Genomic DNA, 20,696 nt, shown 5'->3' on the forward strand with positions numbered 1-20,696 from the left:
CATTTTTCCTGGGAGGCCCTACCCGCTTCCATAGACCTTGTAGGCAAGTCAGTGTGTGTTGAATTGCATTAAGGTGTAGTCATATAATGGTGCAAGGTAGTTATAATGATTTTTGATCTTTGCTTATTATTATAAATTGTGCCATTTTTTGCTTTCCCAAGCAAGTTTCTCCGAAACGAGTTCTGTGGTACATTAAAGACTACCAGTTTTGTTGTGGCATCAGCTTTCCTGGACTGCAGCTGAGCTTGCTCCATCACATGCAAGTTCTGGTTGCGCTTTAGTTTCCGTGAAATACCTTAGCACAAGGGTGGGGAATCTCTTTGGCCCTTCCATCTGCCTTTGGGACATTCCCAAGCCACCCTTCCCTCCCAGCCCATGTTCCTCACTGGCTCTGCATTACATCCTCCTTGGCTGTTTTCTTTTTTCTTGACAGGAACATCTGCTTAATTCTGATAATACCTTTTGCCTAGGTGAATGACAGGGGTGTGTGCGTTTGTCAAAACCAGCTTGCTGTACAAGCTTAAAAATTTGCATTTGCTGCTCTGCCCACTTTTGTTTCTGGCCCTGCCTACCACTGGCAGTGTGGCCCCCAGAAAGATGCCCAGAAGAGAATGCAGCTCTTGATCTGAGAAAGGCTCTCCACCCCTGGCCTGAGCACTTCCCCTGTGCTGTTTTCACAAATCTGCATTTCTCACCCTTTCATGAAATCCTCTGGTTATAAGTTCTGCCAGTTGCTCCCTGTGAGAGCTCTCCTTTTCTATGACTTCTTGCCTGGAGAGTTTATTAGGATGAATTCATCCAAACTGCTGTATTGTATGTCGTTTAGGAGAACCCTAACTTCCATGTCAACTTAATTGGTAGCAGGATTCATTGAACATAGTGAAGTTTCCTTTGAGTAAAGTTTGGAGCTGAAAACTACAGGGAGGAATGTGTGAGGAACGGAATGACTGGGAGAAGCAGGAGGCCTGGTAACCTGCAACTCAGAGGGTCAATGTGGGAGCATCAGCAGCACCAGTCAACAAAAAGGACTGAAGTGTCCCCTTATTTTATCAAAATGAATATGGCGTTGTGAAAGTATGAGACAGTAAGCCAGCAACTTACGCGGGGGCTACGTTCCAGGTATCGCACCTAAAGCAAAAATCACATATAGTCAGAATACATTGAGTTCAGTGGCAGGTGGGATTGCATATTGTAATTTTTAGTCAGTGGGTAGCCCTAAAAATATCTGTGTTAATCAAATAGGAATGAGGCTTGGAAGGATTTCTGTGTATTGAAGTCATATGATAGGGAGTGGTAATCACACCGTTTCTTTTACCTGTTTCAAAGTTGTTTAGATGATCACCATTCTCAGTCATGGACTCTGTCTGATTTGGCAGTATTCTGCATGTAATTATTCATTTGAAAACCCGTTAGTGCACAACAAATTAATGCCATTAATGCAATGCAAAGTAAGGAACATGTCAGCACTGCGTTATGCTTAGGTCAGTACGCTTAAGGCTTCAGCTCTGACACGCTTTAATTCCATTCAACTGAGAATAACAATAAATTGTTTGTTATGAAGTACAGTACAATTATACATAAAACAAAGTGAAGTGTTAAATCTGCTTCCAGCATAATTGAATATCCAGTGGGATTGTGCCCCAGTTTCAAGCATGAAATATAACAAAATATTATTTTGTGTGAACAATTCTGTGAAAATCCATTTTGAAGACACTGATGCTGTCCCAATTGGACACTGTTCTGGTGTGAGAAACCAAGACGGTATAATTTAGTCCATTACGAGAGGACACAAACAAAGAAGGCATTTTTATATCTGGAGCCCTGGCAGCATTTAGAATACATATATTGAGTTCATCTTTGACTCAGATCCAGCTCCATGCAATTATACTGGCCTTGTGTAGTCACTCTGCCCCTGAGATGACTAACTGGTGCCAATTTGAAAAGGACAGCGTGGAGTAACAAAGCAGTGTCAGAACTGCTTATCGTTCTAAGTCTAGACTCAAATTCTTCTTTAGAAATGTAGTTGTAAGTAGTTTTTTGTTATGTCAACAAGTTTCCGTTTGTGTATTGGGTAGGCACATCAGTGTGAATCTACTTTTCCCCCATTAGAAGAAGTAGATGATACAATAATAATCCTTTGTCTCTTTTGTTCAGGACAAATTATTGCTCGTTTTTCGTTTATCTTCTGCAGTTGCTTATGCTAGATGTCATGTGCTCTGTAAAGACAATAACTTTATTTCCATTCGTAATACCAAAATTATAATATTTATTTGCTGCCTGGCTATTTAGATGCTGCTAAAGTATTTGGTAATTTTATTATCTCTAGCAGACACTGAGTCACTTAGTTTCCTGATTAAAACTTGCAACTGCAAGTATCCTCTTTGGCACAAGTTCAGGAACACCGGGAAATAAACCACTTGGTACTTTTGATATGAGTGTTTCAGCATTGTTGTGAAGTGAAGAATACTTGCATCAAGACATTTGGCTGTGTAATGACATCCTGTTGTTTAAATATGCATTTCCTTCTGTTCCATGCTCCTGTCAAACTTAGTTCTGCAGAACTTTTTTTAAAACTATTATTTTTTAGAGTTGGTGTGAGTATCAGGGGTGGGGGATGTTTGCTTTTACTGTATTAGCATTGTTTAACATGCCCTAATGCCTAGAAATCAGGTTTGGCTGTATTATGAAATAGACTCCAGAGAACAAGGTGGGTTTGCTGACAGTGTTCCTCCTCGATGGTTGGTTGGTTAGGCAGGCAACCTTGCTGCCTTTTGGTTTTCTAATACATGGGAGGAGAGGGGAAACCCAGCCACGCCACATACAAGAAGTGACCTGTAGGTTGGAATCCTATGGACACTTACCTAGGAGTGAACTGCATTGTGGTGGCAATCCTATACACACTGTTAAAGAGCAAGCACCATTGATCACAGTGGTGTTCTGTCCAGACACATATAGGGTAGCGCTGTGACTGTAGTGGGACATACCTCTGTATAAACATATATAGGGCTCCACTGTTATAGAAGGATCTTGGAAAAGAAGGGAAATACTTCTAGAGGTTTTCAAGTACCAGAAGATTTAGGTGAAATGGCATGTAGTGCATCATGTAATGCTACTTTGGAGGTGGTCTCTTGCTTCATATAAGTCTTTGGCTTTTCAGATATTATCAGTGGCACTGATTCCAGAATAAAGTTGGTGTCATATTACAAAGACGTTCTGAGCAATATATTAGTGGTTTTCTGTTGCTGCGATTATTACGTCGGTTCTGCAAATTTAGAAGGATAAAACTGTTCATAATATGTCTGTCGGGTTCAAAACTGGATATTCTGTAGAAACGAGAATACAGTTTGACTTCCTGTGCAATTGCAAAGCTGCATCTTCGGTTCTGTCTTGGCTCTTGCCTTCTTCATGCTGGAAACCTCCAAAATAATTGAGGGCAGTTCTAGGCAGGTCTACTTATAAGTGTCTTGCCAAGTGTTCTGTGGGGCAGACTCCCATATACTGCTATTTTTTTTCTGATGAGAACAAGACAAAGAGGGCCTTCAACGTGGCATTCACTTCTGTTTTTGCTTAACCAAGTTTTGTGCCATGCAAACTTATAAACTATGGTTAGCTATGGTTTGTGTGGAGCATGCTATTTTCAAATGGGAGATGGCAAAAACCATCTTGCTTCTTTCTCACTCACACATAGGAGTGTGGCTTCTAAGATGATGTCTACTACAATGTGTGAGCATCATCTGAAAACAAAAAACAATTCAGAAATAATTGGCTTTTATGCGTATGTACATTTAGCCAATTATGGTAATCAATCAAGCAAATCAAACTTTACTTTCATCAAACTTGTTTTCCTTACCTCATTGTTTTAATCTGGCATATTCTGTTTAATTTCTTTTTAAAAAAATCATTTGTCTTATTTCCCCCCCTAGCACTATCAATCTGATATCGGAATGAGAGCACCCTCTAATCAACCAGTAAATAATCAAGATGCAAGGAGGGTGAGTAAACAATTAAAAGTTTCTATGGGGATTTTAGTTTACATTACCATTTTAGAACAAAAAGAACAAACAGTCTTCGGGAACTTTAAAGGCTTATGCATTTATTATGGCATGAGATAATAAATATGATTATCTTTTAGTGATTAAAATTTGCAGCATTATAAATGTGTGAGTCTTTAAGGTGCCATAAGACTCCAATGGGTTTATTGCACCATAGCTAACGTGACTATCTCTCTGTAAATTGTTACCATTATAGATAACATATGATGAATGTATTTAAGGCTTGTTAATATTGGAAGGAATGATAGAAGCCTGCTAAGGTATGCTCTGTGTGAATTATAGTGGTTCTGCGCAGCAAAGTAGAGATTTGAACAAAAATGCCCATGATTGAAGTCATCTAAGATATCATTCAGTTTTGATGATTGAATTTTGACTAGATTGTGCAGCCAGAAGAACCTATAGTAGGTTGTATCTAATTGTGGCTTTTGAGTTGTAGTATTATGTGGGTGGCGCTGTGGTCTAAACCACAGAGCCTAGGGCTTGACGATCAGAAGATCGGCTATTCGAATCTCCGTGACAGAGTGAGCTCCTGTTGTTCGGTCCCAGCTCCTGCCCACCTAGTAGTTCAAAAGCATGTCAAAGTGCAAGTAGATAAATAGGTACCACTCCAGTGGGAAAGTAAATGGCGTTTTCGTGTGCTGCTCTGGTTCACCAGAAGCAGCTAAGAAACTGTCTGCGGACAAACGCTGGCTCCCCTCAGCCTATAGAGCGAGATGAGCTCGCAACCCCAGAATCATCCGCAACTGGACCTAACAGTCAGGGGTACCTTTACCTTTTTATTACATAACAATTGTATTTGAAACACATTAATGAACAGCTGGAGGCACATTTAAAAGTATGTGTCTGTGAACTGATGAGAGTATCTTTACTTTCCACAAAACTTACCTTAGATAAGGTTCCACCAAGTGGTCTGCTAACAGATAAACTAGCCTCCCACTAAAAAGAAAGGAAAACAGTTGCAACACAGGAAAACCTAACACACACATCCTTGTGTTAGATAGGAATTTTCCTAGTACTTCAGTAACGGTTTTACTGATGAATCTGATATATTTTGTTGCTGTCCACTCCAATTTGGACATGTTATAATAAGTTGTTTTTTTTACTTACCATAGTTTAATGTGAATATTTCACTCAGCCCCCAGTGCACGCAGGACAAACAAACTAGGAAGCCTTTGCTTACTGTCATGTCTGAGCTACAGTTGCTAGGCAGTCTTAAGCCATGGTTTGTTGGCTTGCTAATCATGGCTTATTAGGGATTCCCAGTTCAGACATACAGTAATGGGAAGCCTTCCTGGGTTGTTTATGCAGCTTGCGCCATAAACAAATTAAGCAGGAAGAAGCAGGCAGTATCCCACAATCATTTGTAGCCAAGTAAGATTGTCTTCCATGAACACAACCTTAACAGTTGAGTCCGTAAGTGACTGTGGAGGCCAATTCTGGATCCACACGTCCTTCCACAGTGTGGACATAGGTTTCTAGGCAGGAGTTGATCACGGTGAGGGTTTGCCAAACGTGCCTTCCTCTTAGCACATTTCTCTCTTTCGTTCTGAGTTTCAGTGTCTCCAGAGTCCATGGCACCTTTGGTAAAGGCTGTTTTCCAGCTGGAGCACTTGCACGCCAGTGTTTCCCAGTTGTTGGTGTTTATACTACATTTCTTTTAGATCTGCAGACCACAATAAGCCAGAATTCCTGGCTTATTTTTATGAGTGAAAGTGGCTCTTTATCATGGTTTTAAAGGTCACTTGGGAAAGTACATGCAATAGTGTGTGATATGCTGTATATTTTTGTGTATCAGATATGTACACTGATCAAAATGGTATAGATCTTCTTTCAACTTACCCAGTGCTGTACTAGCAGGAGTCTACAAATTGAGTCAGCTGTAGTAACCACTCCCCTCTGGCAGCCACTTGCGCCCTGACTCCCAGCACAAAGATCACCACTCTTTAGTTTGGCACATGTTGCAAAGAAGGGGGAGGGATTTTCGACAGTGCCAGATGTGGAAGGGGGACAACAGGCCACTTTTCTGTCCTCTGCAGGCTTAAGGAAAGGGAAGGGGTTAGCATCTTGTTTGCACAAGATGCCGGGAAGGCAGCTCACTAGGATTCCAAATGCATTCCTCCTTTTCTGAAGCCCTTGCTTCTTCCTGAAACTATCTGCATGTGCAGATGAGGCAGAGAAGGGAAAGGGGATTTGTCGCACTTTGTGTTGATCTTCAAGGAAAGCAGATGCACGAGTGCTTTTCCAAGGCCTCCCCAAAGTCCAATGTTAAGTGAGAGAGCAGCCTCTGCTTACTTCTCTGTGCATGCCAGTAGAATTCGGGTTGAGAAGCCTGGGTCTGTTGTGGGGAATAGCAGTACAGTCATACCTTGTTATTCAAATGGTTTAGTTGCTGAACGTTTTGGCTCCCGAATGATTGAAAGCCGGAAGTGATTGTTTCGGTTTTTCAACATTCTTTTGGAAGCCAAACGTCCGGGGGGGGACTTCTGTGGCTTCCGATTGGCTATAGGAGCTTCCTGCAGCCAATCAGAAGCCACGTCTTGGTTCCTGGACACTTTGGAAGTCAGACAGACTTCTGGAATGGATTCCATTTGACTTCTAAGGTACGTCTGTATTTTTTCTTAAAACCAATGTTCAGAGCGGCACAAAGTTTTTTTTTTTAAAAAAAATGGGTATTGACTCCTGTACTCTTCTTTTAGGTTTTCCTCTTCCTTGCAGCTAGATCAGAGATGGTGAACCTCAGGCCCTTCGGCCCTCCCTGTCTGGCCCTTAAAACTCTCACAAAGCCACATCTCCCACCAACCTTGCTTCCCTCTTTCCTTGATTGTCTTTGCCTGACTGGGGCGTGTCTTTCATAGATGGTACCTGACTTTGAGAAGGAACTGCAAGGGTTAGACCTTTGAAATATGTGAGCTGAAAAAGCTCTATTACTGATATTGGCTAAAACTAGAGAAACAACTTTTAGGCTCTTTCATAAGTGGTTCCTGACACCACAGAGGTGCAGTAAAATCAGCCCCACCACTCTGTTGAAGGGAATTGGACCCTTCTACCACATTTGGTGATTATGTGAAGCTATAAACATCTTTCAGGAGATTAGCACAGTGACTCAACAGTCAGCCCTTTGTGCCCCACAATTAGCTCTGATTGGAAGAATGGAGACTTGCTACATAAAGGGCTTATGACATCTTTATTGGTGGCAGTGAGGCAACTAGTTGCATGCAAATGGAAGAGCTTGCACAATTTATCAATAGACTGTTGGCAGCAACAAATTTGGCCCATTGCTCCAAGGGAAAAACTTACCAAACAAGTACAGGCTTTAAATGGACAACAAAAAGACAATGGTTTTTAGTGAGATTTGGTATGCATTTATTGGTTCTGTTCTTGGCTAACAATTGCAATTTTTTATTCAGGAGCTTGGGTTGGAATGGGTCAGGCAGGTTATTTTTGTATATTTCATGATGGTTATTATTTGCTTATATTTTTTTTAATTAAAAAGCTTGGCAATGAATCACTGGTAGTTATAATAACATTGCAATCTTTTATCCCGATTCACTGTACTCTTTCTCTACAGCAGGGTTGCCGACCTTTATCCTTGTCTGGTCATGTTGGTTTTGATAGTTTGCCAGATCAGTTGGTTAATAAATCGACCCATCAGGGGTTCTGCTTCAACATTCTCTGTATTGGTAAGTAAAATAGCTATCAACAGTATGAATGATTTCATTTTAAATCTCATTCTCATAGAAAATCTGAAGCTGTGAGAAGGGACTGTTACCATTTTCCATTGACTATTGCCTGCAGGATAGTTATATAATTGGGCTTAATTATCCTTAACTGTGTTTTCAACATTTATGTTTTCACAAAACTGTTGGTTATCTTTTAATGGGTTACTACTCATTTATTGGGATGCGGGTGGCGCTGTGGGTTAAACCACAGAGCCTAGGGCTTGCCGATCAGAAGGTCGGTGGTTCGATCAGAAGGTCGGTGGTTCGAATCCCCGCGGCAGGGTGAGCTCCCATTTCTCTGTCCCTGCTCCTGCCAACCTAGCAGTTCGAAACAATGTCAGAGTACAAGTAGATAAATAGGTACCGCTCCGGCGGGAAGGTAAACAGCGTCACAATGATTCACATGTGCTTTCCAGACCTATTTAAAAGATGCAGTATGCATATTGTATTTAGCAATCTACTCAAAAGTTATTATTATTATTATTATTATTAAAGATTTTTATTGGTTTTCAAAAATACCAACGTAACAGAATAATATTTCCCCATAAGTCCATGTATATGGGCAGTGGGTGCTAGTCACCAGGGTGTTCATTGGAATATTTTATAATATTTCAACAAAAATCATCCATATCGGATACATTGTTCAAGGCACATACCCCCTAAGTTAGTTTCTCAGATAAAGCAGTTGTCCATACGTTCTGTTTCCATTTGAGATGTGCAGGTGATCAAGTCCTTTCCAGTTCTTTGCCACAAGTAATCGTGTTGCCACCAGAAGAAAAGTAACAAGTTCCTTGTATAATAAATTAAGCTGAATATCTTTGAAAATTGTTGATAAACCTAAGCTCGGATCACATTGTATGTTCTGATTTGTGACTTTGCTTATTTCTGTAAATAGTCTTTCCCAGAATGGTTGCACTCTACCTGAAAATGGAAATATTTCTACATCCCGCCCCAAAAGACGCTTCAGCTTTTGGTGAAATTCTTGTCTCTGATCTGAAGCAGTCTACTACTATGTGGTGCTCTCCAGATACTTTGGATTGCATTTCACATCAGCCCCAACAACGATTAAAGCCGGCATAGGCAAACTCGACCCTCCAGATGTTTTGGGACTACAACTCCCATCATCTCTAGCTAACAGGACCAGTGGTCAGGGATGATGGGAGTTGTAGTCCCAAAACATCTGGAGGGCCTAGTTTCCCTGTGCCTGGATTAGAGATTATGGGAATTGTAGTGCTCAACATTTGAATGGCCCCATGCCGGCTACCCCAGTTAGCATGTGCTGCTAGCACTTGCCCAGTTAAGAGTATGGCAAAGCATTTATATCTTGTTGTCAAGGTTCTAGTACCAGTTCAGGTAAACAGATGAAGTTCTGAATTGGGGTTGAAGATTGGGCTAGAGTATTGCTCCAAGCCCCTAAAGGTTTGCAGGAGGGGGAGAACATGTTGGAGGAAATATTCTGAAAAACAGCCTTGCCAACAATGTGGCCATGAGTACTATGACATTGCCACAGACTAATGTTAATCCAAACCTCATCCCACCCTCAAATTTTGCAGGAACAAGAAATAGCCAACAGCCTTATATTCTCACAATAGTCTCTTTTGAAAGATAATAAGGTGTAGAGGGAACAAAAAATGTTATAGGCTGAGTTGAGCTACTTAGTAGGAGTTTTGCTCTCAAAGAAGCTACCAACCTGTCATAAGCCACTATGGTATGAATGTTATTCCCATAGAGTGAAAAAACAAATTGAGGGTGAAGTGGGAAATACAAATATGGTTGAGAGGGAGCATAGGGTACAGTGGTACTTTGGGTTACATATGCTTCAGGTTACATACACTTCAAGTTAAAGACTCCGCTAACCCATAAATAGTACCTCAGGTTAAGAATTTTGCTTCAGGAAGGAAGAGAACAGAAATCGTGCTCCGGCGGCGTGGCAGCAGCGGGAGGCCCCATTAGCTAAAGTGGTGCTTCAGGTTAAGAACAGTTTCAGGTTAAGAACAGACCTCCAGAACAAATTAAGTACTTAACCCGAGGTACCACTTTATAGTACTGTGTGTGCCTTTATGGGAAATGACATAGTGATCCGATACAGCTTCAAAGAAATGCAGAAAGATTGTGTTTTCTCTGAATAAACCCAGCATTAAATTATAACTAATAACATTTTTCATTCCTCCCCCCCCAAATGTGAGAAACGTCTTTATGTTGCAGTGAAATTTCTCTAGTTCTTTTCATATAAGTACATGTTTACCTGTCTTCAATTTTAGGCGAGACAGGAATTGGGAAATCAACTTTGACTGATAGTTTGTTTAATACCAGTTTTGATGATCGTGTGTCAACACACTTTCAGCCAAATGTAAGACTTAAAGCCGAGACATACGAACTCCAAGAAAGCAATGTTCGACTGAAGCTGACCATTGTCAATACCGTTGGATTTGGTGACCAGATAAACAAGGAAGATAGGTTAGTATCTGCTCACGTAAATAATGTCCTCTTAATTTGCCCTGTGACATGTCAACTTGGCTCTGACAAGTGGGTGGTATTGATAGTATTTCTGATGTAATTCTATTTTATTTTTTGACATCATGTACCCACTTCCCCCATTGCTAGAAATCTCTGGGAAGTTTGCAATACAAATGTTAAACAACAATACATTGAACATAATATTTAGAGAAATTGCCCATTTATACAGGCTAATATGGGAAGCATTTATTTTAAATCACAAAATAAAGCCTACTGTCATTTTATCAACAGATCATTTTGGAAAAACACTCCAATCCTAGAGGCAATGGTCAGGATCCAAACGCCTACTGAATGCTTGCCCAAAGGCTTGTTTGTGACCGTTGTAATGTTAGTTTTTTCCCCACTGGGCAGCTGAAAGCAGTCTGCCATCTGTCATGTAGGAACAGCCGTTAAAAAACAAACGAAGTCCCTTTTGGCTAGATGAACAGCTCTTTGGACTTTGGCCATTTTCTTAGGATTAATTAAAACGATCCGGTGATTTTGTCTGTTGTACTACGTTATGTTTGGTTTTTTTAATTGTATTTTTGTGTGTGTGTCAAGCTTTATTCGCACTTCTGTACAGCACCCTGTAATCTTTTTTTTGATGAAGGGCCATGAATAAATATTTTGAATAAAAAAGTAATAAAAGCTAGTTCCTGGGATGTATGGAACTAAAATACTGTACAAATTTAATTCTTTGCTCTTTAAGACTGACTTTTTCCCTCCTAAAAAGTAAGGGGAAATGTGTGTGCGTCTTATGGAGGGAATGCAGGCTGCGCAGCTATCCCAGAAGCCAGAACAGCAAGAGGGATTGCTGCTTTCACTGCACAGCGATCCCTCTTGCTGTTCTGGCTTCTGAGATTCAAAATATTTTTTTTCTTGTTTTCCTCCTCCAAAAACTAGGTGCTTCTTGTGGTCTGGTGCGTCTTATAGAACGAAAAATACGGTACATTCATTAATAAATAAAAAATCCACCATGGAACAGTTGTGGCCAAGGCCATGCAATTAATTTGTGCAGGATTCTCAACCATTCCTAAATCTGCTCACCATAGCAAGGTGCACTTGCCCTTCTGGTGAGTGTGTCAAGCCATCCCAACCACCCTAAGCTGCAGGATGGCCCCATCCATGTAGCAGACTGAGGTGCTGCTTTGGATGGTAGAATCCAAGGGGCACCTGCTGCCAAAGCGAGGAGAAGCGGCTACAGTGGTTTCCAGCGGGATCTCATGCGATTCCTCTGAAATTGCACGGTGGCCTCTGGATATCTCACCAGAGCTTGAAAGCTGCAGTTGCGCAACCCCGATATGTGAGGCTTCGGCAGGGGCATTGTGTGCAGGGTGCAACCTTCCCGTTTCGCCTCGGTCAGCAAAATGGGACAGGCCACCCCTTGTCACATTTGTGTGCTCCTGTCTCTCTCCAGCTCCCATTTAACCCGTTCCCAGCCCCAACTGGTGCTGACCAGCCTCCCTCGCCTTTTTCAGTGCTAAGCATCGGTTGCCTGTGAACAAGCACTGGGCTCTTCCAAGGCATCCCCACCCCTTCCAGTCAGAGCTGATTGTGATGGGGTTATGTGCTATATGATCAGCAGCGGTAGGAGCTTTGCCTACTGCAGGTATAGGCAAACTCGGCCCGCCAGATGTTTTGAGACTACAATTCCCATCATCCCCGACCACTGGTCCTGTTAGATAGGGATGATGGGAGTTGAAGTCCCAAAACATCTGGAGGGCCAAGTTTGCCTATGCCTGGCTCAGAGACTGAAGTGGGAAGAGGCAGAAGCGGCAGCTTGTTTCTCACTGTAAGTGGGGAGAAGGGGAGAAGTGGCTGCGATAGCAGTCGGGGAGCTGGGAGGATGGATGAGGGATGATGGCGAGGAAGAGCAGTGGAGACCTTGGCACAGCTCTAAGCTCAGGAAGAAGGTGGGGGATCATCTATGTGGTGCTGCACTTCAAAGGTGCTTTCTGAAATGCTGCACTGCGTGGGAGATTCCGTGTCCTCTTTAGTTTCCTCTTCCTCCTCCCAGCATCTGCCAGTGCTAGGCAGTGATGAGTACAGGAGCAGCTCTTGCTGTGCCCACCACACAACATGGGATGATCACTGACTTTGAACTTCAGAGGAAAGCACCTCTCAGGCTCAGTGCAATGTGATGTCCGCGTAAGAACCAGTGTGGTGGTGTGGTTAAGAGCAGTAGACTCGTAATCTGGTGAACTGGGTTCGCTTCCCTGCTCCTCCAGATGCAGCTGCTGGGTGAACTTGGGCTAGTCACACTTCTCTGAAGTCTCTCAGCCCCACTCACCTCACAGAGTGTTTTTGTGGGGGAGGAAGGGAAAGGAGAAGGTTAGCTGCTTTGAGACTCCTTCGGGTAGTGATAAAGCGAGATATCAAATCCAAACTCTTCTTCTGTGATGGTGTTATGGCACCTAGTCTGCCAAGCCTAGCCAAAATGTGTGGATTTCTGTGGCTGTGCCCTTGTTATTTTTTAAGCTGCCCTCATGATTAGAATATTACTTGAAGCAATATAGAGAAGAACTGATTAAAAGTGTGGTTGAGTTAATGCCACTGCTGTTTTATTGTGCCTTTGACAGCTTGTGCACAGCAAGGGTCAACAACTTTTTGGGGTGTATGGGCCCATTTGCAAATTGAGAAACTGTTGTGGGCACCACAACCAAGTACATATCACAACCTATTCTACTGGTGGCAGCAGAATGCTTCTTTCAAGCATTGAAAGAGCCAGTGTGGTGTAGTGGTTAAGAGCGGTAGTCTCGTAATCTGGGGAACCGGGTTCGTGTCTCCGCTCCTCCAGATGCAGCTGCTGGGTGACCTTGGGCCAGTCACACTTCTCTGAAGTCTCTCAGCCCCACTCACCTCACAGAGTGTTTGTTGTGGGGGAGGAAGGGAAAGGAGAATGTTAGCCGCTTTGAGACTCCTTAAAGGGAGTGAAAGGCGGGATATCAAATCCAAACTCCTCTTCTTCTTCAAGCCTAATTTCAGCTGTTGTGGGATAGGGGACCCTGAGGGCCTCAGTGAAGGCCTCTGTGGGGAAATGGGGACATGGGCTCATGTATTAGAGTGAAAATCACCTCTGTCTTCTAATATTGTATTTCCCCTCCTCTTTCCAGCTACCAGCCAATAGTGGATTACATAGATGCACAGTTTGAGTCTTACCTCCAGGAAGAGCTGAAAATTAAACGCTCCTTATATAATTACCATGACACTCGTATCCATGTGTGCCTCTACTTTATTTCACCCACAGGGCATTCCCTCAAAAGTCTTGATTTATTAACCATGAAAAATCTCGATAGCAAGGTAAGATGTTAAAGCCAGCTTTAGAGGAAAAAATATAGCAATAATCTTTCTTGCAGCAGAACTCTTAGAGTATTCACAGGGGCCTTTTAAAAAATATAGCAGCATTATGAAAATACATTTAACATGCCGTTTTAACTGCAATCCAGTCTTGTTGTCAAGAACGAATAAAGGTTTCAATGAAAATAAGCATTGCGTAAGTGACATTGAGTAAGCCTTTCCCCTGTCCAAAGTTTACTTAAACATCGTTCGTCATGTTCAGTTTTTAAAAGCCTGTTACTTTGAAGAAAACTCAGGATAAAGTTATTTTGCCTTTGAACAAGCAAAGGGATTATAGAGCTTCATAACAGAGTTGCAGAGAGGCGATGATGCCTGAGGTGAAATCGGTGACTAGATGTGATGAAATATCTATGCACTCTTACCTCTCCCTCACTAGAAACCTGGTTTTGGTCACCTGTTTGGTGATTTCATGCTCTAGGCCTATTCTTGGGGAAGTGACAGGAATAAAGGGCAACATTTTTTTTAGTAGGAAAAGGTCTACTAACCTACCTATAGGGATAAAACAGTTAAAAGACTGAGCCTAGGGCTTGCCAATCAGAAGGCCGACAGTTTGAATCCCTACGACGGGGTGAGCTCCTGTTCCTTGGTCCCTGCTCCTGCCAACCTAGCAGTTCGAAAGCACATCAAAGTGCAAGTAGATAAATAGGTACCACTCCAGCGGGAAGTAAACAGCGTTTCCGTGCGCTGCTCTAGTTCACTAGAAGCGGCTTAGTCATGCTGCCCACATGACCTGGAAACTATGCCGGCTCCATCGGCCAATAAAGCAAGATGAGCACCGCAACCCCAAAGTCATCTGCAACTGGACCTAACGGTCAGGGGTCCCTTTACCTTTACCTTTATGTACATTATGCCCATAATTTATGTGCATTAATCTTGTGTTCATTTAGCTTTACATGCTTGGTAAAATGTTTTAAAAAATAATAAATGGGGCGAACTTTGGCAATCCCACCCGCCATTGCACCCAGTGTGTTTTGACTAGATGTGATTTTGGCCTTAGGCATGAATTTAACCCTTGTGTAAGTTGTAGGCTTACTATACATTGTTTTGAATTTATATTAACTTTGCCTATCAGGAAATGTGGGCTTTTTACATCTTTGTTATTACTGCTTCTTAAAAATTTATGACTATAGCTCATATTGATATTTCAGTATAGACCCTGACACAAATATAGTCTGAAAAATGCATCTAAGCATCTGCCAGATGAGAGTACAGTTGTTGTTTTTTTAAAAAATGACAGAAGATAGAAACTGCTTCTAAAGTGCTAATATACTGATCTCGGCCCCTCTAAAAATCTTGTAGAGATAAACCGTACTGAAAAACAAAGGCAGCATTTCAACATACTTGTCCTGCTCTTTTTATAGCTTCATGCAATTTCACTTCTTAATCAGTAAGACGGTGAGGAATGTAGGAAATAAATTGAAGCAGCTGGTACCAGCAAGCTAGATAGTTGTGACCGATTGCATGTTTATTTTCTGGTTATTAGAAATCCCAACTCTAGATTTAATATCATCTCATTTTAGAAGTCACATGTTAAAAAGAAATCAGGAACTTTGCCCAAACACTCACTGGGTTTTGTTTGTTTGTTTGCCAAAGCAGTTGCTGGGTTTTGTGTGTGGAAACGTGATCTCTAAAATCAGATGAAATTAAAACACATTTATTAGGCAATTGGAATTCATATCAACTCTCCAGGATGGATGTTTACACAATTTTCACAGTTATCATTACAGATAAAATAATAGTTCATGTATAGTTAAGCTCTGACTGTGCATATCATCTTAATGAAAGGTGAACAAAATGTTTAGGTGGCCCAATTCTATAGAGCGTATGACCTGCTGACTTGCTGCATTTTCCAATGAAGCCCTAGTATGGGTCAAAGCATCTAGATTTCTATGACCGACGTCCTTGGTTATGGCTGTCAACCCAAGCCGCATGTGTGTATGGAACTGTCACAGCCAGCGATGGCAGATGGAGCTGTGTAAGCACGTAGCGTGTGTGTTTTTATACCATTGCCAACAGTGAGTCAGTTCTGCTCCTGCCTATGTGCAGCTGGGGTTTGTAGCTCTTTATTTACAGAGGAGTTCATGGTGTTGTTGAACTGTAGCTAATTCAAACTAGACTATTTCTACTTTTAGATTTATATTGATATGGTCTAGGTAAACATTTTGACTTCTGGGGGTGAGGCTTTACATTAACCCATGTGGCTTTTTGTTCAGCAGCCTTTCCTCTGCCGTTTCGTTGTGTAAGCTCTTCCATGTTAAATAAAATAACAGCTTTTCAAACTTTTTTTTTTTGAGATGCATTAACTAAAACAAGTACTCCTCAGAGGGAGTGTAAAATTAATTTAAAATCAAAGAGCAGAGTCTTCTGTACATGTTTAAGTAATTAAATCGCAGGTTCAGCCAGTTCTATTTAAAGCAATGGCTGTTCTAAAACGGCAATGTATCATCATGAATTGTGGAACTCAAGGAAGGTACATGCCTCAAATGCTTTATCATTAGCCTAAATTGCCAGGAGAATGCCCTTGGTAGCAACCTGAGGAAGTGTAGGTGTGGTCTTAGTTGAACAAGGAACCGGAGAGGGACACAAAAGAAGTCGCTTTCAATCTGACTCTGTCCCCTTCACCAGACCATCAACTCTACCCAGGTCCCACAATTTTGCCCAACCCTTTCTCTCATTTTCTTAACTCTTCCGCTTATATTTCTCAGTGAGGGTAGCTGGAAAAGTTTTAATCGAGGTTTCACCAGTGACTCACCTAATTAGCTAGGAATTCAGGTTTTTTGTTTTTTTTAAAGGTGTGAAAGACGTAGATCTGATTTCTTTTTTAGCTTGTAGCTGAGTCAGAGGAAAGCATCTAGAAATGTGGATCAAGCACAAAAGAAACATTATACAAGCAGCAATATAAATAGTCTTTCCTATAACTTTAACCGGATGGCAGGCAGACAGGAAAGCTAGGATTCATCCTATATCAAGCATTTGAAATTGGCTATGATTGCCAGCATTTATTTAGAAGCCCAAGATAATTTTGACTTATAAATCAGGAGGCTCTGAAACACTTCCAGAGATAAGGAATTTATTTAAAAGTTGCAGAGCATTTTTACTGAAGTGCAAATTGCTAGCAGAGGACCCTTTGTGAAGATCATTAACTGTTTTGTTAGGTAGTTCATTAAACATAAAGCATAATATAACCAAGATTTCACCTTTCCCTCTGAAAAGTAAACAGATTCCTTAGTAAAAAAAAAAAAGTTTTAAAAAATTACTGAATTGCTGTCTTTTTTTATGTTTATCCATTTGGATAGCTCATTATTAACAGGTAAAGTTTTAGTATAATTTTCATGTCTTTTTTAACAATGTTGAATGTATGGTTTTAGTTAATGTGGTTCTTTGCTTGAGTTTTCTCTGAAGCAGCTTGTAGTACTGAAGAGGCTACTTGGTTGAGTCAGTAACCGAGTATCTTGTTGTAAGAGCCTATTCAGTGATTATGATCATTTGTGTCTAAGAAATTACATGCAGGAATTTGACAAGAACGTATACCACAACCACATACTTCTTACTTCTTTAAATAGGTGAACATTATTCCACTTATAGCCAAAGCAGATACAATTTCTAAATCTGAACTGCAGAAATTTAAGATCAAAATCATGAGTGAGCTGGTCAGTAATGGAGTCCAGATCTACCAGTTTCCAACAGATGATGAGAGCATTGCCAAAATCAATGCCAGCATGAATGTAAGTACTTCACTGACCCCACAACAACATATTCAAACAAATCTGTACTGACAATTGTTTGCCATGATAGCTATAGTGGATGCATCTCACTCAGACAAGGGATAGTGATAACAAAATAGACCCTGAGGAAAATTCTTTTGAGTGGGACATGGCACTATACTGGTTGTAAAGACTGACATTTTGAAACTAGGGCAGGAATGTTAAAAAATCCCCCTGTTTTCCCCCAATGGTATTTAACCATTGGTAAATACCCATTGGTAAATACCCAATGGAATTTAACCATTTCCCCCAATGGTATTTAACTGCTTCTTAAATGCTGAACTATTTCTATATTTCACAGAGGCACTTCCAGGTTCTTAAACGGTGCAGTTATCTTTCATGTAATTAGGGTGTATGTTATTGTTTATATTGTACTTGTTAATATATTTATTGAGCCGACAGCAATGCACCTTTATTTACTCTGTTTCACAGGGACATCTGCCCTTTGCCGTAGTGGGGAGTACAGAAGAGGTCAAAATTGGAAACAAAATAGTAAAAGCTCGCCAGTATCCTTGGGGCATAGTGCAAGGTACTGAAACAGGAAGTACTTGTGCAAGTTCTGTTTTAGAAACATTGCATAGTAAATGTGAAAGGTATGCAAGTAATATCTTATTTCGTTTCATTAGTGGAAAATGAGAACCATTGTGATTTTGTGAAACTTCGGGAAATGCTGATTTGTACAAATATGGAAGACTTGAGAGAGCAGACTCATATGCGCCACTACGAACTGTACCGGCGGTGCAAATTGGAAGAGATGGGCTTCCGAGACACCGATCAAGAAAACAAGCCCGTCAGGTAAGTGAGTGAGCCTTCCCCATGTTTTCAACAATTAAAACGTTTATTTACCCTCCTCTCTTGTATGGCCCCTTACTTGTAGCAGCAGGAAAAATATTGCAAAAAACTAAATACATCTCTTACTCTTTTACTTAAAGCACTTAGCTAGTCATCATTCTGAATGCTGTTGGGGCTGTCCCTAGTTCAGTGGTAATTAGGCGGTATGAAATATACCGTGGTGGCAGCAAGAGTTGCATTAGTGCTAAAATTGCAAAGCAAATCAGCAGGGGATATCTGGCTGGCAGCTGTGGATTATAGCCCAAGGAACTCTGTTGCTGTGCTGAATGGTGCTCTGTTCAGATTACGACAGTCATCCAGCTGGCTCAGGAGCGCAGCACTGATGCTGGAGATTGTATCAGTGGGCACATGGTTGCCTTCCGTGGTCCTGCAGCAATATTGGCACTACTGCTTCTGAACTGAGCATGATGCTGACAGAAGCGGAAATGGTGCTTTTTTAGTTGAGAGTGGCTTGAAGAATGGCGAGTCCTTGCATTATCCTCTACTGAAGTGGTCCTTTTCTTTTCTGAGAACAAAGAAATTGAAAATAACTGTGTGGAGAGAGTATAAGCTTGAAGTGGTCCAAGGTAATTGTATTCTCAGGCAGGAAGGTAAACCTAAGACCTTTTCTAATTTCTTTCAGAATTCCTTTTTGCCAGTGCCAGTTCTTCCTTCATGTGCACTATCTTCTTTTCCTTTCCTTTTGTCTTTCCGACTAATGTAAGTAAAAACTTTCTCTATAAACTTTCTTCTTTGTGTTTCATTCCTACTGTCCTTCCTCTCCTGTTACTAACACCTAAACACCTAAAGTTGTGCTGTTGATGCCTGCGCTGAAAAAGTTTAAGCAATAACTGAGTGGATTGGAATTCACTGGCACCAGAAGTGTCTTGGGTGGAATCTGCACACACATACACAAAAATGCTTTTAAAAAAAACGTTCTGAAAAATACACTGAATTTGCCATAGCTCACCACCACCATCTAGTGTCACATTTGTATATTGCACTTTACAACACACTTAAAATGCTTTATTTGCAGCTGTGTAGCTAAGTCCTTGATGTTTACTCTGCAGGTACTGACTGGGTTTCTGTGATAAGCCAAGATAGGCCCTTTCCATATGTTACAGTATTGCACTGACTGGAAATGCCAATTGATTTTGTGCAATTCAGTGGGGAACAAAAAAATAGATAAGCATCAGCTTATCTATTTAAGGATCAGACTATGGCAGGATTGCCAAGACTCAGACCATTGCTGACAATATGGTATTCCATACTTCTCTTCAGACATAATCTCTAGGGAGGGATCCCAAATTCCCAGGCAGTTTGTACAGTCTTCAGCAGTTCTTAAGACTTTGGAGTGAATCACATTCAAGGTGGCAGTGCTGAACTAGTCAGGGTGTAAAGCAGGAATGTGGAACCTGTGGCCCTCCAGATGTTTAGCTGCACTGTACTACCAGCATCACTGACCATTAGCCATGTTGGCTGGGCTGATGGGAGTCAGGTGTCTAACAGCATCTGGAGGGCCGGGGTCCCTTGCTCCTGGTGAAAATAAAAACCAGTGGCATCTCAATAACTGGGTTCCTCTTTTCTTTTTACAAAATTCTAAATTCAAAGGCACCTTTGCTCCTTAATAGATGCCAGGAGTGGGATATCTGGAAGACCTCTGGCTGTTTTCATTGTATTTATTAGAGTGATATTGGACTCGGCTTTCAGCCGTAAGATCAGCAAGTTTTGTTCTGATTCAGAGTAGTCTCTTTTACTGGAAAGTGACTTTGTAGCGAGAACAGCTGCGAGAATATCAAGCTGTCCTTGTGCAAGGAAGGAAGGACACTTCCAGCATTCTAAGAGGAAGTTTCAAAAAGAGAGAGATAGAGAGAAGAGATTCCAGACCTGGCATGTGAAGAAGAGAAGAATTAGAAAGCCAGGCAAACAATGAGAAAATGACATTCTGTGTGTATTCTATATGTACAATTAGGCTGACTTTGTTTTTGAAAAACCATTCAGAGGCTCAGTGCCCTTGTGAACTTACTACTTAGCACTTCTATCCTAACTATCCCCCTCCCCCCGAATTAAGTTCCCTTTCTATCATACAGGCTTACCTCCGAGTTTAGGGTCAAGGCTTAAGAATGAAATCCCACAGCCACTCATGCAGGGGGCTTCGCCCACTTCGCCACGATTCATTTATTGCCCTGCATTCTATTCATAATATCGCTGCATGTCGCATCCTGATACATTTTTAGAGCTGACATGCATTTTGGCCACAATAAATACTGTGGTAAGACACCAGACTTCAGACATTTCCCCCACTGCTCACAGTGCGTTGTAGGCAATGTCCCACATTCTTTTGCCTCAAAATAAGGACTGAAGGATGGCGCAAATGGAGACATTGGGTGAACCTCTGAACTGCAGCCCCCCTGAATTTCTCACCACCTGCCCTACAACATTGATACGGCTCAGTATGACTGGTATGTTGTATTTAT

At 41.4% G+C, this 20,696-nt stretch overlaps 1 protein-coding gene across 8 annotated transcripts in view; it reads left to right on the forward strand.

Moving 5' to 3' along the window:
- Nucleotides 1-20,696, forward strand: part of SEPTIN10 (septin 10) — a 51,804-nt gene that overhangs the window by 704 nt on the left and 30,404 nt on the right. For 4 of the 8 annotated variants that reach the window (XM_081907430.1, XM_081907432.1, XM_081907431.1 and 1 more), the window contains exons 2-8: nucleotides 3,924-3,992; nucleotides 7,621-7,732; nucleotides 10,033-10,228; nucleotides 13,381-13,567; nucleotides 17,188-17,349; nucleotides 17,821-17,917; nucleotides 18,015-18,183. In XM_081907430.1, the coding sequence (XP_081763556.1) occupies nucleotides 3,924-3,992; nucleotides 7,621-7,732; nucleotides 10,033-10,228; nucleotides 13,381-13,567; nucleotides 17,188-17,349; nucleotides 17,821-17,917; nucleotides 18,015-18,183 (992 nt within the window). Of the gene's footprint in view, nucleotides 1-3,923; nucleotides 3,993-7,620; nucleotides 7,733-10,032; nucleotides 10,229-13,380; nucleotides 13,568-17,187; nucleotides 17,350-17,820; nucleotides 17,918-18,014; nucleotides 18,184-18,862; nucleotides 18,954-20,696 lie in introns of those variants that run through there. The other 4 variants (XM_081907426.1, XM_081907433.1, XM_081907422.1 and 1 more) reach the window with 4 other exon arrangements.

This window comes from Podarcis melisellensis (genome assembly GCF_964234715.1).
Source record: "Podarcis melisellensis genome assembly, chromosome: 4".
Classification (NCBI taxonomy): Eukaryota; Metazoa; Chordata; class Lepidosauria; order Squamata; family Lacertidae; genus Podarcis; species Podarcis melisellensis.